The sequence below is a fragment of the Quercus lobata genome, chromosome 2 (assembly GCF_001633185.2).
Source record: "Quercus lobata isolate SW786 chromosome 2, ValleyOak3.0 Primary Assembly, whole genome shotgun sequence".
NCBI lineage: Eukaryota > Viridiplantae > Streptophyta > Magnoliopsida > Fagales > Fagaceae > Quercus > Quercus lobata.
The window spans coordinates 11,449,492-11,463,099 of NC_044905.1; the positions used below are offsets into that span (position 1 = coordinate 11,449,492).

Below are 13,608 nucleotides of genomic sequence, written 5' to 3' on the forward strand. Positions count from 1 at the left end.
AGAGCAAGATTAATTTTCCACCCCATGAGCTGAGACTTGACAGAAAACTCGACTACTTGGTCAATTAGAGGGTCCTTTGGGTTTACTCATTAAGTCAAAAGGTGTTTTAAACTGCACTAGTCACTAGAAAAAGCTCTGTAACTGTAACGCATGACAAAATATCTATTAGATAAACGAAAAAGAAAAATATATACCTGAAAAGAGTTGTCCAAAGTCCAAACACATGATAATCATCTTATATTCCCTTTCACTACGAAAGCAGTGAGCCAACAACCCTGATGCCAGCTCCTGAACCACACGATAAACTTGTTAATAGACCAATTTCACACTTTTACAGTATGTAAATATAATGTGAGTAGTTGACAAAAAGTTATAGCCTGATGAGTGTAAATAAATAAAAGTGAGTAGAAATTGTCCTTCACTCATAATCGACTGTATGAACATGTGGTGAAGTTCGGGTATTTCCTTAGATTTAATTGGTTAATGGAATCCTTGAATTCTGGTCAACCATCAAAGATACAAATATTTATTTTGCCATTTATTAGTATATAGCAAAGGTGCACTTCTTAAAGTAAGACAAACACAGAAGTTAATCCAGAAATGGTAGAAGAATAATAAACAAAGGGAAGACAGTCCCACCACTCCACCCACTTTGCCTCCTTTATTATACCTTCTCTCTCGGATCTCTCCCTCTCCATAATACACACCACTGTATGAAAGAGAGAGCTCGTTCTCTCTACTTTACTTCTCTATTCTACTACTATTTTTCTTGCTTTGCTAGTAGCTCTTTATGGCTCTCTTAACTTTCTTACCAGAGCCCTCTTCATCATCAAAGACCAAAAAACAACAATCCAAACACAAGAAAAAACAGCAAAAGAGTAATACACCACAGCAACCACCATCTTCATGGGACCAAATCAAGAACCTGTTGACTTGCAAACAGATGGAAGGGTCAAAAGTGCACGACCCATCAAAAAACGGCCCCGTTGGGACGTACTCGAAGCTAGGCTCTTCTTGCAGCTCCATATGTAACTTCAAAGACGTGGTTCATGGAAACACTAGGGTTGTTCACAGAGCTGATAACTCGCCCGAGAGTAGCACAGTGGATCAGGAAACAGGGCTGCTGAGTCGGAAACCAGTTACATCCGGGTCGTCAACTCGGTCTGTATCTGGGTCATCAAGATCCAACGGTGGAGCAACGTACACGTCTTCTTCCAAAGGAATGCAATTTAGGAAGCTTTCTGGGTGTTATGAGTGTCACATGATCGTTGATCCAAGCAGGTAATGTTATCATTTTTTTTCTTTTATTTTTTAAAGTTTTTTACACTTTTATTTTTGTCATAATTAATTTTGGGATTCATGGTGGAGAATTAAAGTTTAAATGACAAAATCAGGTACCCAATGCCAAGGTCCACCATGTGTGCTTGTTCTCAGTGTGGGGAAGTGTTTCCGAAGATTGAAAGCTTGGAGCTTCACCAAGCAGTTCGTCATGCTGGTAAGATATATTTATATTATTTTATTATATGTTATGAATTTCTAGCTAGATGAACTTTATATACATGTATTTACACCATTAATTGCATGCATATATATGAGAATTAATTATCATCCAAAAAATATATATATAGTCGAACTAGTTCATTAGCTACAAGTATTTTTTTGTTTCGCCAATTGAATTTTTATTTATCATTCGATTATTAGTTCTAGTAAAAATTTAGTCTTGAATTATGATTACTAAACTACTAAACATCAGAGTGGTATATTTGTTATATATATATATAAAACTATAATTCACACGCGTTTCAATCAATTTCTCTATTTACCAAACAGAAAAAGGAACTTGTTCCTCTTTTCACTGTTGAGTAAAAACTAAAAACTATTAGTCTGCTTTAATTGAAATTTGAAACCTAAAATAATCTCAGCTTGAAAAAGCTAAGAAAGACAAGCACACGAATTGATAAAACGGTAAAAGTAAGTAAAACGTCCTCATGTCTTGTCCCGTTTACATACTTGTTCACCACAAGTTTTGCGTAAAGCAAAAATCAAGATCACTTCTCTTTACACACGTCCTATTACACACTTTTTAAACGGAATGAACTAGAAACTTGATTTCAAAACATAATTTAAGTGTCAAATGGAATAATGTTAGAAATACAAATTATTTTATAAAATTTTTTATAAACTATTAACATAAAGAGTGATTATTAGTAAATAAAAATAGCATATGAAATTGACCACATCAACATTCTAAAAAATATTACCCGTGTCGGATTTCGGTTAAAAAAATGTGTAGATTTTTATCAAATCAGTAAATCTTGCATGACACCACTTATAAGCGTCTTCTTTAATCTCTATATTCCGATCTCACACGGTCACGGCAGGCCACTTCAAGATTGTAGGGACCAACGACAGCTGTTCCTGTATAAAACGAAATTGAATGGTCTGACACCGTGAGCTGGCGGATCCTCATTGGTGGACACGACACGACACTCTCCTCACCCCGTAACGTTAACGTTAAAATTTACTATACACAGTTATCACTGACCCCACCGACAGTCAAAGTTTTACCATCTAATATTAATGTCTTATTGTCTTCAATTAATGACATTTTTTTTTTGTTTTTTAAATTGGTACAGTATCGGAGCTGGGCCCAGAAGATTCGGGCCGAAACATAGTGGAAATAATCTTCAAATCAAGCTGGCTTAAGAAAGACAACCCCATCTGCAAAATCGAACGGATATTAAAAGTCCACAACACCCAAAAGACGATCCAACGGTTCGAGGACTGTAGAGACGCAGTGAAGAACCGTGCACTCGCGAGCACCAGAAAGAACCCCAGGTGCGCAGCCGACGGTAACGAACTCTTACGGTTCCACTGTACGAGCCTGGGCTGCACCCTGGGCGCGCGTGGCTCGTCCAGCCTTTGCGGGTCCGTACCTGGGTGCGGAGTCTGCACCATAATCAGGCACGGGTTCCAAGGCAACAATAATGGTAGTAATAAGGCTGGTGGGGCCTTGGAAAGTAAGGGGGTTCGGACCACTGCGAGTAGTGGTAGGGCCCACGACTCGTTGGTTCAGTGTACCGATGGGCGTAAAGCTATGTTGGTGTGTCGTGTGATTGCTGGGAAAGTGAGGCGCGTTGCAGATGATACGGCTGCGGCTGCGGCGGTGGAGGAGGAGAATGTGTCAGCTGCTGCTGCCTGTTACGACTCCGTAGCCGGCTCCGCTGGGGTCTACTCTAATCTCGAGGACCTTCTTGTTTTTAATCCTAGGGCTATTCTTCCTTGTTTTGTTGTTATTTACAAGGCTCTGGATTCTTAATTAGTTATGGAAGATTATTTTATGAGACAAAGTTATTTCTAGATTTTGTGAGTCAGAAAGAAATGGGGTGTGTTCATTTGAGGTATGACAATATAATATGAATGATGGATCTTATTGTAAATTTGGCTAGTTGGATCCACTATTCATATGAGAATGGGAATGCTATTCCAAAAATATTAATTAATTACCTCTGATAGACCTAGATTGGAATTAGAATTTAAAATCCTATCTATTTTGTGAATGAAATACAAAGAGATCAGTTCAGAGTTTATAAAAATTAAAAATTTCCACATGATGATCTCTGCCTATTTCATACGTAAATGGCGAAGATTTTTGAGGGTTTTTTTTTTTTTTAGTTTGTACTTTTGTAGTGTAATGATCAGAGACTAGCTAATCAACCGGTTAGCGAAACTTTGCTGACCATGTCTTTGTGTTTGTTTTTTGTGTATATAATAAAATAATTTCTATATTGTTTCACATGGTAAGGGATTTTTTTATTCTTTTTTAGTTTATTGGTTTTAGCCCAACTTCTCAACCGCATGCATGTGTATTTGTTAAAACTATTTTATTAATTAGACAGGTAAACGATTTATAAAATAGAATTACGTCCATAAACAATTTTGTTTCCCTCGATGAAATTGACACTGAAAAACATGGTTCATGTGATGAAGGGAGTATATTGCTATCTTAGTTTCAAAGCAACTGAACTTTATTTTTATGTGGGAGGTTGCACAACGTTGTCATTGATTTGTAATCTTCAAATATCAATGTAGTTGTTGTCTAAATCACACACCTAAAGTCCTCATTTGCTCGCGAGTCACCTCACTAGCTTACATAATCACACTCTCACAATTGGAAGCCACAACGAAAAAAGAAAAACTTCATAAATTGTTGAACTTGACCTCAAAAACCAAAGCATTCATTTTTTTTTTTTTTAAATAAATTTAAAACACATTACATTCTTAAGTAATTATATTGTGGTTTTTGTTATGGTGGTATATTCATCCCAGGCCGACTCTAGACATTTTCAGGCTTAAGGTAAGAACTAAAAATGAGGCATTTTTTATACTTATATATTAATTAAATTAATGTTTATTTAATATTTTTATATTATAATATATTTCATTTAAAATCTATTTTTCTTGTCTAGTGTCATCACCTCTAGGAAAAATTATATCATTATCTCTAATTGGACCTCTTTCTACTAATAAATCTCTTCATTTTGTGTCAATATTTTTCCAATTACCTGGATCATAAATATTTGAAGGAATATAATTCAACATGTCATTATTATTTTCATTTTCTTCTAGTTGAACATCATTATGGTGAACTTGTTCATTTGTCACATTTTCATCATTATTTTCATTTTCTTCTAAATTATTTTGAAGTTCATTATCAAGATTTGTTGTATTGCAAAATTGAACATCATTGTTATCTTGCAACTGTATCATTTCATTATCTTCTAACTCTTTTTGGTGAATTTTTTGCTCATTTGTGATATTTTCATTTAAATTTTGTGTTATATTTTGTTTATTGCTAATAACAAATTTATCCATTGATCTTTTTTGAGACTCAATTAAATTTTTTTTTTTTTTTAAGTTTTTCATATCTAGATGCATATTTTCTAGTAGACATTTCTAATCAAACAATATATTTATAAAGACTAAAATAAAAAAATAACTTTTCAGTGTAGAGCAAATGAGAAATAGAACCTGATTTAAATAAAAAGTATTGTTGTAGTTTCACCCAACAATAACAAGTTTTTAGCAATCTGAACTTGCATAAATAAAGACTTATTTAATATATTACCACTAACTAAATATATATATATATATACACACACACACAAGATTAAAATTAAAAAAAAAAAATTTAAGCATAGGCATAACAAAAATTTAAACACAACCATAACACAAGGCTTATTAATGAGACCCACCCACAAAAAAACACAAAACAAATCCTATTACACCTATAACCCAAAAAAAAAGAAAAAGAAAAAAAAAGAAGGCTTAAAAAAAAAACTTGAAGGCCCAAACGTGAAACGTCTAGACAGCCATAACTCAATATAAACAAAATAGGCCCAATCTTATTATCTTAACAAATAAAATGAATAGAAAGCCAAGTGCCCAAGCCTTTATACTCGATACCGTGATACCTCAAAACTCAAAACCTGCAGAATCAATCAAAATGCATTTGCACCGCAAAAAAAAAAAAAAAAAAAAAAAAAAAAAAAAAAAAAAAAAAAAAAAAAAAAAACTCCTAACTCCTTAGTCTCAGTTTAGAGAATCAAAGTTTTCAGATTAGAATCATCAGATGTGATCGGATGATTTAGATTGGAGGAAGCTTGAGTAGTTGAGCCAGGCAACCAGCAACAATGGAGAGAATCAGAGAAAGAATGAGAGAGGTAGAGAGCAGAGAGAAAGAAGCAGAGGGAACGATGAAAATTTAGGGATTTGAGGTTTTTATTTGTTTTGATTTGCGATTGTTTTGTGGTTAATCTCTTAGACCGAATTTGTAATTTATCTTGTTGATTTTTTGTTTGTCTAAAGGATAATAATGTTATTTTTGAGCAATTGATTTTGTTTAGAACCAATGTTTAACCGGATCTACCAAAATTTTTGGTTTTTGGTTAAAAGGATGTGCCGAATATTTTTAATTCATCTGAAACTTTTTTTTTTTTTTTTTTTTTTTTGCCCCTACTATCCCTTCTTTTCTAAAATTTTGGGGGCCCCCTTCCACTTGGGGGCCTTAAGCATTTGCCTAATTGGCCTAGTAGAAGGGCGGGCCCTGACTCATCCTGCCACATAATTATTAAAATATCAGTAAGTCAGAGTACAACATTTTTTTATAATAATTGACATGATCTATTATGAATGGTGTTGTAAGAGATATCAATGACCAATCCTAATCAATATCTATATTTGTTGTTCAATGGTACTTCAAGTGCAAGATAAAAATTATTCCTACTTGTATTACAAATATTGTAACTTTAGTTTAATGCATGGTTAGTTTAAGGTTTACTACATTACAAAGATTCATTAATAGATTTATTATATACAAAAAAACTTAATAGTAAACTATATGTAAGGACACGATTCGTAACGAACCGTACAGTATTGGGTTCGCACGTAACATGACCCAAACAATATCATTTGTAGAGCGTAGGTTTGAAAGGTTAGGCCTTGATCACCAGACGGTGGGTTTTTCGTGGTGTTCATACATGGTTAAGTTTTCTTCACCCCTGGAGTCTTTCTCCTGGAGGTGGGCTGGGAGGCTCCGGTTTTTTGCCACTTTTTCCAGCCCTTTGCTTTGTGCACCTACCTTTTTATTATATAGTCCGCCTTAGTTGATCCTAGCCCTCCACTTATTGGTCAGGCAGGTGCTTATTTTTGTATCCATCCCATCAACCGTCCCCTCTTACTTTCTAATAGTTGCGAAAATCGCAGTTTACACCGTCCAAACGTCTTTTCTCATTAATCGGATCTAGACGTTGGCAGATGCATTTAATGCGGAGGGGACGCATTTTCCTTGATCTAATTTTACACCCTGCTTCCCTATGGGCCCCATTCCACTCACATCCCCTTCAGGGGGCTGTTTGGGGATAGCCTCCACCAAGATGTTGGTCTTCCCATTGAAGTTATGGAATGCCGAGGACAGGGTAGTTTCTCTGCCGTTTCCCTTGACACCCCGGCCATCGATTATTCGTCCTCGGCAAAATACCTCCTCGGCAAGGGCCCTGGGCCCAGATAGAATTTGGGCCGGATTGTAGACCTCCCGGACCCACACTATATATTAAGGGATTTTCAACATGAACATAAGCTGTCTTACCAAATCACGATGATTCAAAGGTACATAACAAAAATATTATTAGTGATGAGTACAAGTAGAAGTAATTTTACTCTTATCATCATAATAAGTGTGAAAAATATTATGTCTCTAATATTATTCTTAAAATTTTAAACAACCATTCAAAAAATATAATACATGAATGATCAGGATCTAGGTGGAATTTCCTTCTAGTTTTATTATAAAGACTTCACAAATTGATACGGTACTTAATGAATGTTATTTAATTAATTTATTTACTATTTAAAAGTTGATACAATAATAAAAGAAAAAGTGTAAGGCATGGAAGGCTATAGTGAAATAATCTTGGAACAGTTACAGGACAAGAATAAAGGAGGAAAATAGCTAGCTAGAATAGGTGAGATAATCTTTGGAATAACCATCACAACACAAGATGAAAGGAAGATAATTGAACAGGAGGAGAAGGAGTTTGTTTGACTTTAACCAAACATCACTTGGTGGACACCAGGGAAAATTATTTAACATTGGAAGTAATGTTCCCTCTTTTCATGTTAATAATTAATGGTTCACATCACGAATCTAATTAGAGAACTCTATTTTTATGTGAGGAAAAACAGAATTACTTCTTCCAGGAGCATTGAAGTTTAAATGTCTAGAGCTTAAATTCTCCCCCTCAACTATTGAATTATGATCACTCCTCAAGTATAAGTGCTTGTGGGGTGTGAGTGGCAATGGTTAGAATTCAAGTTTCCAGGAAGAAATTTCACATGTATATATACTTAGATTATATTAGAATAGAATTTATATTTTGTATAAAAAATATATGTATATATATTAAATTATTAAAAAAAAATACTTTCAAGTTTCGAACACCTAATAATGACTCCAAGACAAAACATTATGACGAGCAAATAGTTACATGGATGGATATAATTGCGGGCACATGCTTGAGCATATGCACATGTAGCATTTCTTATTATTAGAACTTTGAAGTGTTTCGAGTAAATTTTATATGTTTGGATCCAGCTAGAATCATTGATTACATAAAGGAGGCTTCCTCGTATCTATGATTCTATATTAATACAATCACCCCTGAGATTACAGAAAATATTAATTGAACGTAAAACTATATAGATAGAAGTGGGAGTTCATAAGAAACTTGAAGTTTTTTTATTTCTTCTAACAACTGAATTAAATTAGGGTGGCCGAACTAGTAACTCGTCAATCAAGGTGGCTTTGCAAGTTGCACAATATTGAGAACCCTAGCACTGTGGTTGAGACTTCATCAGTCTCAGTTATCAATTTACATTGCATCACGTGGGTAACCTCACACAAGACATCACGTGGGTAAGTCTACAGGGGCTAGCTACAATGCATAGGAGCCATAGGCAGATGATTTAAGAGCATCTACATCTGCTCGTGCATAAATTTTTCCATTTTACACGTCTAAAACCTATTTTTTCTATTTTACACACTTATTTTTACAAAACACCCACATCTGTTTATCTATTATACACGTTTATTCAAATAAAATATTTATTTCCTTAACCCAACCCAACCCGTACAGCCACCATCATCAGCCACCATCTCTCTCAAGATTGACGCCTCCAGCCTCCCACTGTGCAACAAGATTGACACCGAAATCCCAAAGAAAACCAGTACAAAAAAAAAAAAAAAAAAAAAAAGAAAAGAGAGAAACAAACCCAGTAAAAAAATTGGATCAAAACCCACAAGATTTTAGGCGACGGACCCGTTGGAGAACTCCGTTCGTGTTGTAGGCAACGGACTCGTGCGGCAACTCGGCTTGCTCGACCTTGTTCTTATCAGTGGCGGTGGCGATCAGAAGAAAGATCTCAACCAAAAATGGATCAAAACCCACGAAATTCTAGGCGACGGACCTGTCGGAGAACTCCATTCGTGTTGTAGGCGACGGACTCTTCCAGCGACTGGGCTTCCTCGACCTCGTTCTCATCGGCGGCGGTGGCGGCGATCGGCGGAAGCTAGGGGAAGAAAGATTGATGAGATGAGAGAAAGACAGAGTTGTGCGCCTGAGAGAGAGGGAGCTGAGAGTCAGTACAGAGAGGAGAGAGAGAAAATTATTAAAAAATTATATGCACATGCTACAATGCCCGTGCAAATATACACGGGTACTGTAGCAACTTGCATTTATACATGAGTTTACACCCATTGATGTGGGTGTTTTTTTGCTCAAAATGTGTAAAATTAGTGACTTTTTTCCATTTTACACACTTATACACATTTATATATCCATTGATGTGGATGCTCTAAAAACCTTAACTTTAGAGTATCTATGTTGGTGGAGCTATAAATTTGGCTATTTGGCACTACAAAAAATTACTTTATCTATTTTATCTTTTCACTTTACAAAATACCTAACATCCATGATTTTATTTTAGCTTTTAACACAATAAAATAATATATTAACTACAATAAACAATCAACGCAACCATTATTGCATTGGGTTTGGCCTACTATTTTTCTTTTGATCTAAATACACAACTTTGCCAAAAAAAAAAAAAATCACAAAATTGCAATTTACAAAACCCATATAAACAACCCAACATACCAAATCTGAAAACTGAAGAGAGCTGAGAGTCATTAGCTGAAAAATAGTGTGCAAGGGAGAAAGAGGCAAAAAGAAAAGAAAAGAAAAGAAAAACGGCGTGCAAGAGAGAAAGAGGAAAAGAGCATGCAACGGCATGCAACGGAGAAAGAGGAAAAGAGCATGCAACGGAGAAAGAGAGTGTGAAAGTGTAATAAAATACAATTTTTTGCTATGGTGCACAGTTATGGATGGCTGTGCAATGTGGTAAGAAGCTAAAAAAATTTAGTCATATATAGCACCACTATTGCTTTTTTTAGCACTACCAATACAAATGCTCTTACAAATTTCATGGCTAGTTGAGCTGTCTTTAATTACAGGTCTTATAGCTATATAGGTTCTTTAATTACAGGTCTTTCCATGTGTTCAACCTCCTCTTTGGCATTAAAATCATCATCCTCCTAGTCTTCCACATAGCGAAGATTTGGATAGCGATTTTGAGGCTGACTGACCATGAGATGCTTTAACAGCATATTAAACTGCTCCTTCATTTATTGAAAGCACACCTCTAATTATGCATCGCATGAAACTTCATTGTAGTCACACGTCATCTAATTCTACAAGCTAGTAGGCAAGGCAAAAGAGGAAAATGCCAACTCTTTTACCAAAACATTGCTATGTCACTTAAAAAAAAAATTAAAAATGTCATTTCATCACTCCAATATTAGTCATATAGGCACTAAGACTAATAACAATTAATAGAATAACCAAGTAATAATGCGACCAAAAAGGTTGGCTTGGCAAACTTTCAGGACTAATGATGGTGTATTTTGGCTTAAAATTCTGAAGGTTATTAATGTACTCTGATATAATTTCTAAAGTAATTACTTATTTTATTTTTATTTTTTTAGAATAGTAAGTCTTTAATTGTTGAAACCAATCTAAAAAAGTTTTAATCAAATCAAAGAAAGATTAAAATTTAAATATTTTATTGGTAAATATTGAAAAGTAACAAAAAATTGTGTTTGCTTTGGATCTTAATTTAGGATTAGGAATATGGAAAACGTTTCCTACATAGCTATAGGAAGCCTAGATTGGCTGACATAGTAGTAGTTGTTGTTGATGTTCCAAAGGAGAATTTTAATAATTAAAAGGAAAAGTAAACATAGATAAGAATTATTCTTGACTTGAGGCAGAGATATGCTGCTGAATATATATTATTTCTAAAACTTCGTTTAAAGCCATAATTTTGACCAAAAGGCAAATTCTATTAGCTGTGCTTCAAATCTTTCGGCACACATTCTTTCAATAAAAAGGAAAAAGCCAGAAGTTCACACCATTGAAGGTTATGCGCATATGGTATATCTCGTTATCTTTGAGGATGATAAAAGAAAAAGAAACGGTTTTACCCTTGTACACATGGGTTGCGTTTGGCATTGGCCAAAAGAGCAAGACTTAAGTACAGTATTTAGGTACTGTTTCTTAGGTTCCTCTCTTAAAATTTTACTATGTGATTTTTTTTCGCATTGATGGAAGTGTACATAGGTTTTGTCCTGGCTAAAAAAGCAATTTTATTATTATTTTTATTTAGCTTATTTTTGCTACTATTCATGTGTCTCATTGTACTCTTTGGTACTATTAATGAGTTTTTTTTTTGAGAATCCTATTAATGAGTTTAGCTATACTATTTTAGCTTTAGTATTTTAGCTGTACTATTTTAGTTTTATTTATAATATTTTTAGTAAAAAAAATTTAGTTAAATAAGTTATTCCCAAACTGATAAGCTTTAGGCCTTAGCCTAGCTATCTTAGTCACCGAAGGCTAATGTTTATTGTATTTGTTTATTACGGTAGCAATAGTCTGACTAGTTTCAAGGTCGCTAGGCTCTATCTGGAGTCACTTCTTGGCCCAGTTAAATTCTGGAGCCAACGTTCTATTTTTTTGCCTCGGCTTATGTTTCTGTATAGCCATCTAAATTCTGAAGTGAAAAACCCCAAATGGTCCAGGTAAGGCCGAAGGGGTATTGCGCTACATAGTGTTTGTAACCGGAGTCCATCAGGAATGATCAACCCATTGAAGAAACACACAATGATATTTGTGCTATTGGATTGGCAAAACGAGTAAGGCTTGGCCCCATTGGGTCACAAGTCACATGTCTCATTTTCTCTCCACAAACGAAAGGCCCCTTTTCTGGTTGATTATACATCAGGCTTTGAAACCCAAGCCACTTGGATCTCTTTATTCAACCATAGATGAGTTGAGGGGCCAAGAGACCATATTCAAGTAATTCAACCATAGACGAAACATACATAAGTTATATACCCATAGTCCCATACGATCGAAAATTTGAATTTAGCTCAACCAAGATTATTTTTTCATATACTTATAATTTATTTGGAGATCTTTCTAAAGCTTATAATATCTTTCACAATCAATCTTGTATAAGAGTGTTATTTGGAGACCCTTTCACTATAAGAAATTTGGTCTTTAGCGACAGCATATAGTCGTCGCTAATGCTTTAAATATCATCGCTAATTATATTGGCGACGAAAAATGTCGTAGCTAACTTTCGTTAAACGAATTTGGTTACAAAAAAGTTTTTTAGCGACGATATTAATGTCGCTGCAAATACAATACTATTAACGACGACAAAGTTGTCACTAATAGTGACAATTATCATCATAAATAACTCGAGATCCCAAGAAAAAATATTGTCGCTACTATCTCATTAGTAGTGACAAATTTTTTTGTCGTTGCTAGTAAATTATTATTAACGACGGCATGTTTGTGGTCATTTATATATCATTACTAGCGACGATGCTTGCTGTCGTCACAGATAACGATATATAAGTGACTACAAACATGTTATCACTAAAAATTGCATATTAGCGATGATATTGTTTGTCGTCACTAATGATATGATAAAATATTAGCGATGACATTGTCGTCGCTAATAATATTTTACATTTTTTTTCTTTAAAATTTCAATTCTGAATTTTACATGGGTACCTGTTGGGTAATAACAAAGCACAATCCTATGCACATAAAAAATTTTCAATCACAAATACTCATAGAAGCATAACAACTGCTCAATCAATAACTACTAATAAGGGAAAATAATATCCAAGTTCAATATCACATACATAATAAAAGCTCCAATCTATTCACTCAAATACTAATCAAATGATAACGAATTCCTCATGAAGATATGCAACCAAGCTAAAACTTGTTGCAATGAACAAAACAAAAAACAAAAGCCAACAAGGAACAAGACAAAGAAGAAAAAGAAAAGAAAAGTAACCGCTAAAATTCAATATCCAATTTTCTCAGTATTTCCAAACTAGTCTCCTTTTAAAAAGTACTCCATAACTCAAATTAAATTAAGACCCTTTTTACAATTCACCAATAAGTTACACCCAAAACACACAAAAACTCCAAAAATCATTCAAAACCCATGAAACTCTAAGACACAAAGACCCACAACTAAACCATGAAATAATTGCTGATTTTCAAAGATACCCACAACTTGTTTACCAAAATTAAGGAATACCCAGAAGGTAAAATGAAGAGAGATCATCAAAAGTACCTCAATTTAACACAACAAGGAAAGATGTGTCCCCAAAGTTGAAGTGTCAGACTTTGAGTTTAGTTTCTTCTTCTATAACAAATAAAAATAAAAACTTTGTTTCTTTCACATAGTGTCTAGTAAACGCCTTGGACTTACAAGTTGAACAAAAGAGTGAGATCGTGCTCTTTTCTGATCACGTTTGTGTCTTCAAGACGAACCACCACTAGTACTTTTAGCATAACCTTCAAAACAAGTATAAGATAAAGAGTTATAACCAAAAGGTGTATAAAATTAAGCACATGCGTTACCTCTGAACCTTCCACAAAAAAACTATCTCAAGCATTAACTTAA

General features: G+C 34.4%; 1 protein-coding gene across 1 annotated transcript; it reads left to right on the forward strand.

Annotated features, from left to right (window-relative positions):
• Window positions 1-502: 502 nt before the first annotated feature.
• On the forward strand, window positions 503-3,532 carry LOC115974486. Its single transcript, XM_031094876.1, has 3 exons — window positions 503-1,281; window positions 1,395-1,495; window positions 2,637-3,532. The coding sequence occupies exons 1-3, from the start codon at window positions 791-793 to the stop codon at window positions 3,317-3,319; spliced, it is 1,275 nt and encodes a 424-aa protein (XP_030950736.1). The 5' UTR covers window positions 503-790; the 3' UTR covers window positions 3,320-3,532.
• Window positions 3,533-13,608: the final 10,076 nt, after the last annotated feature.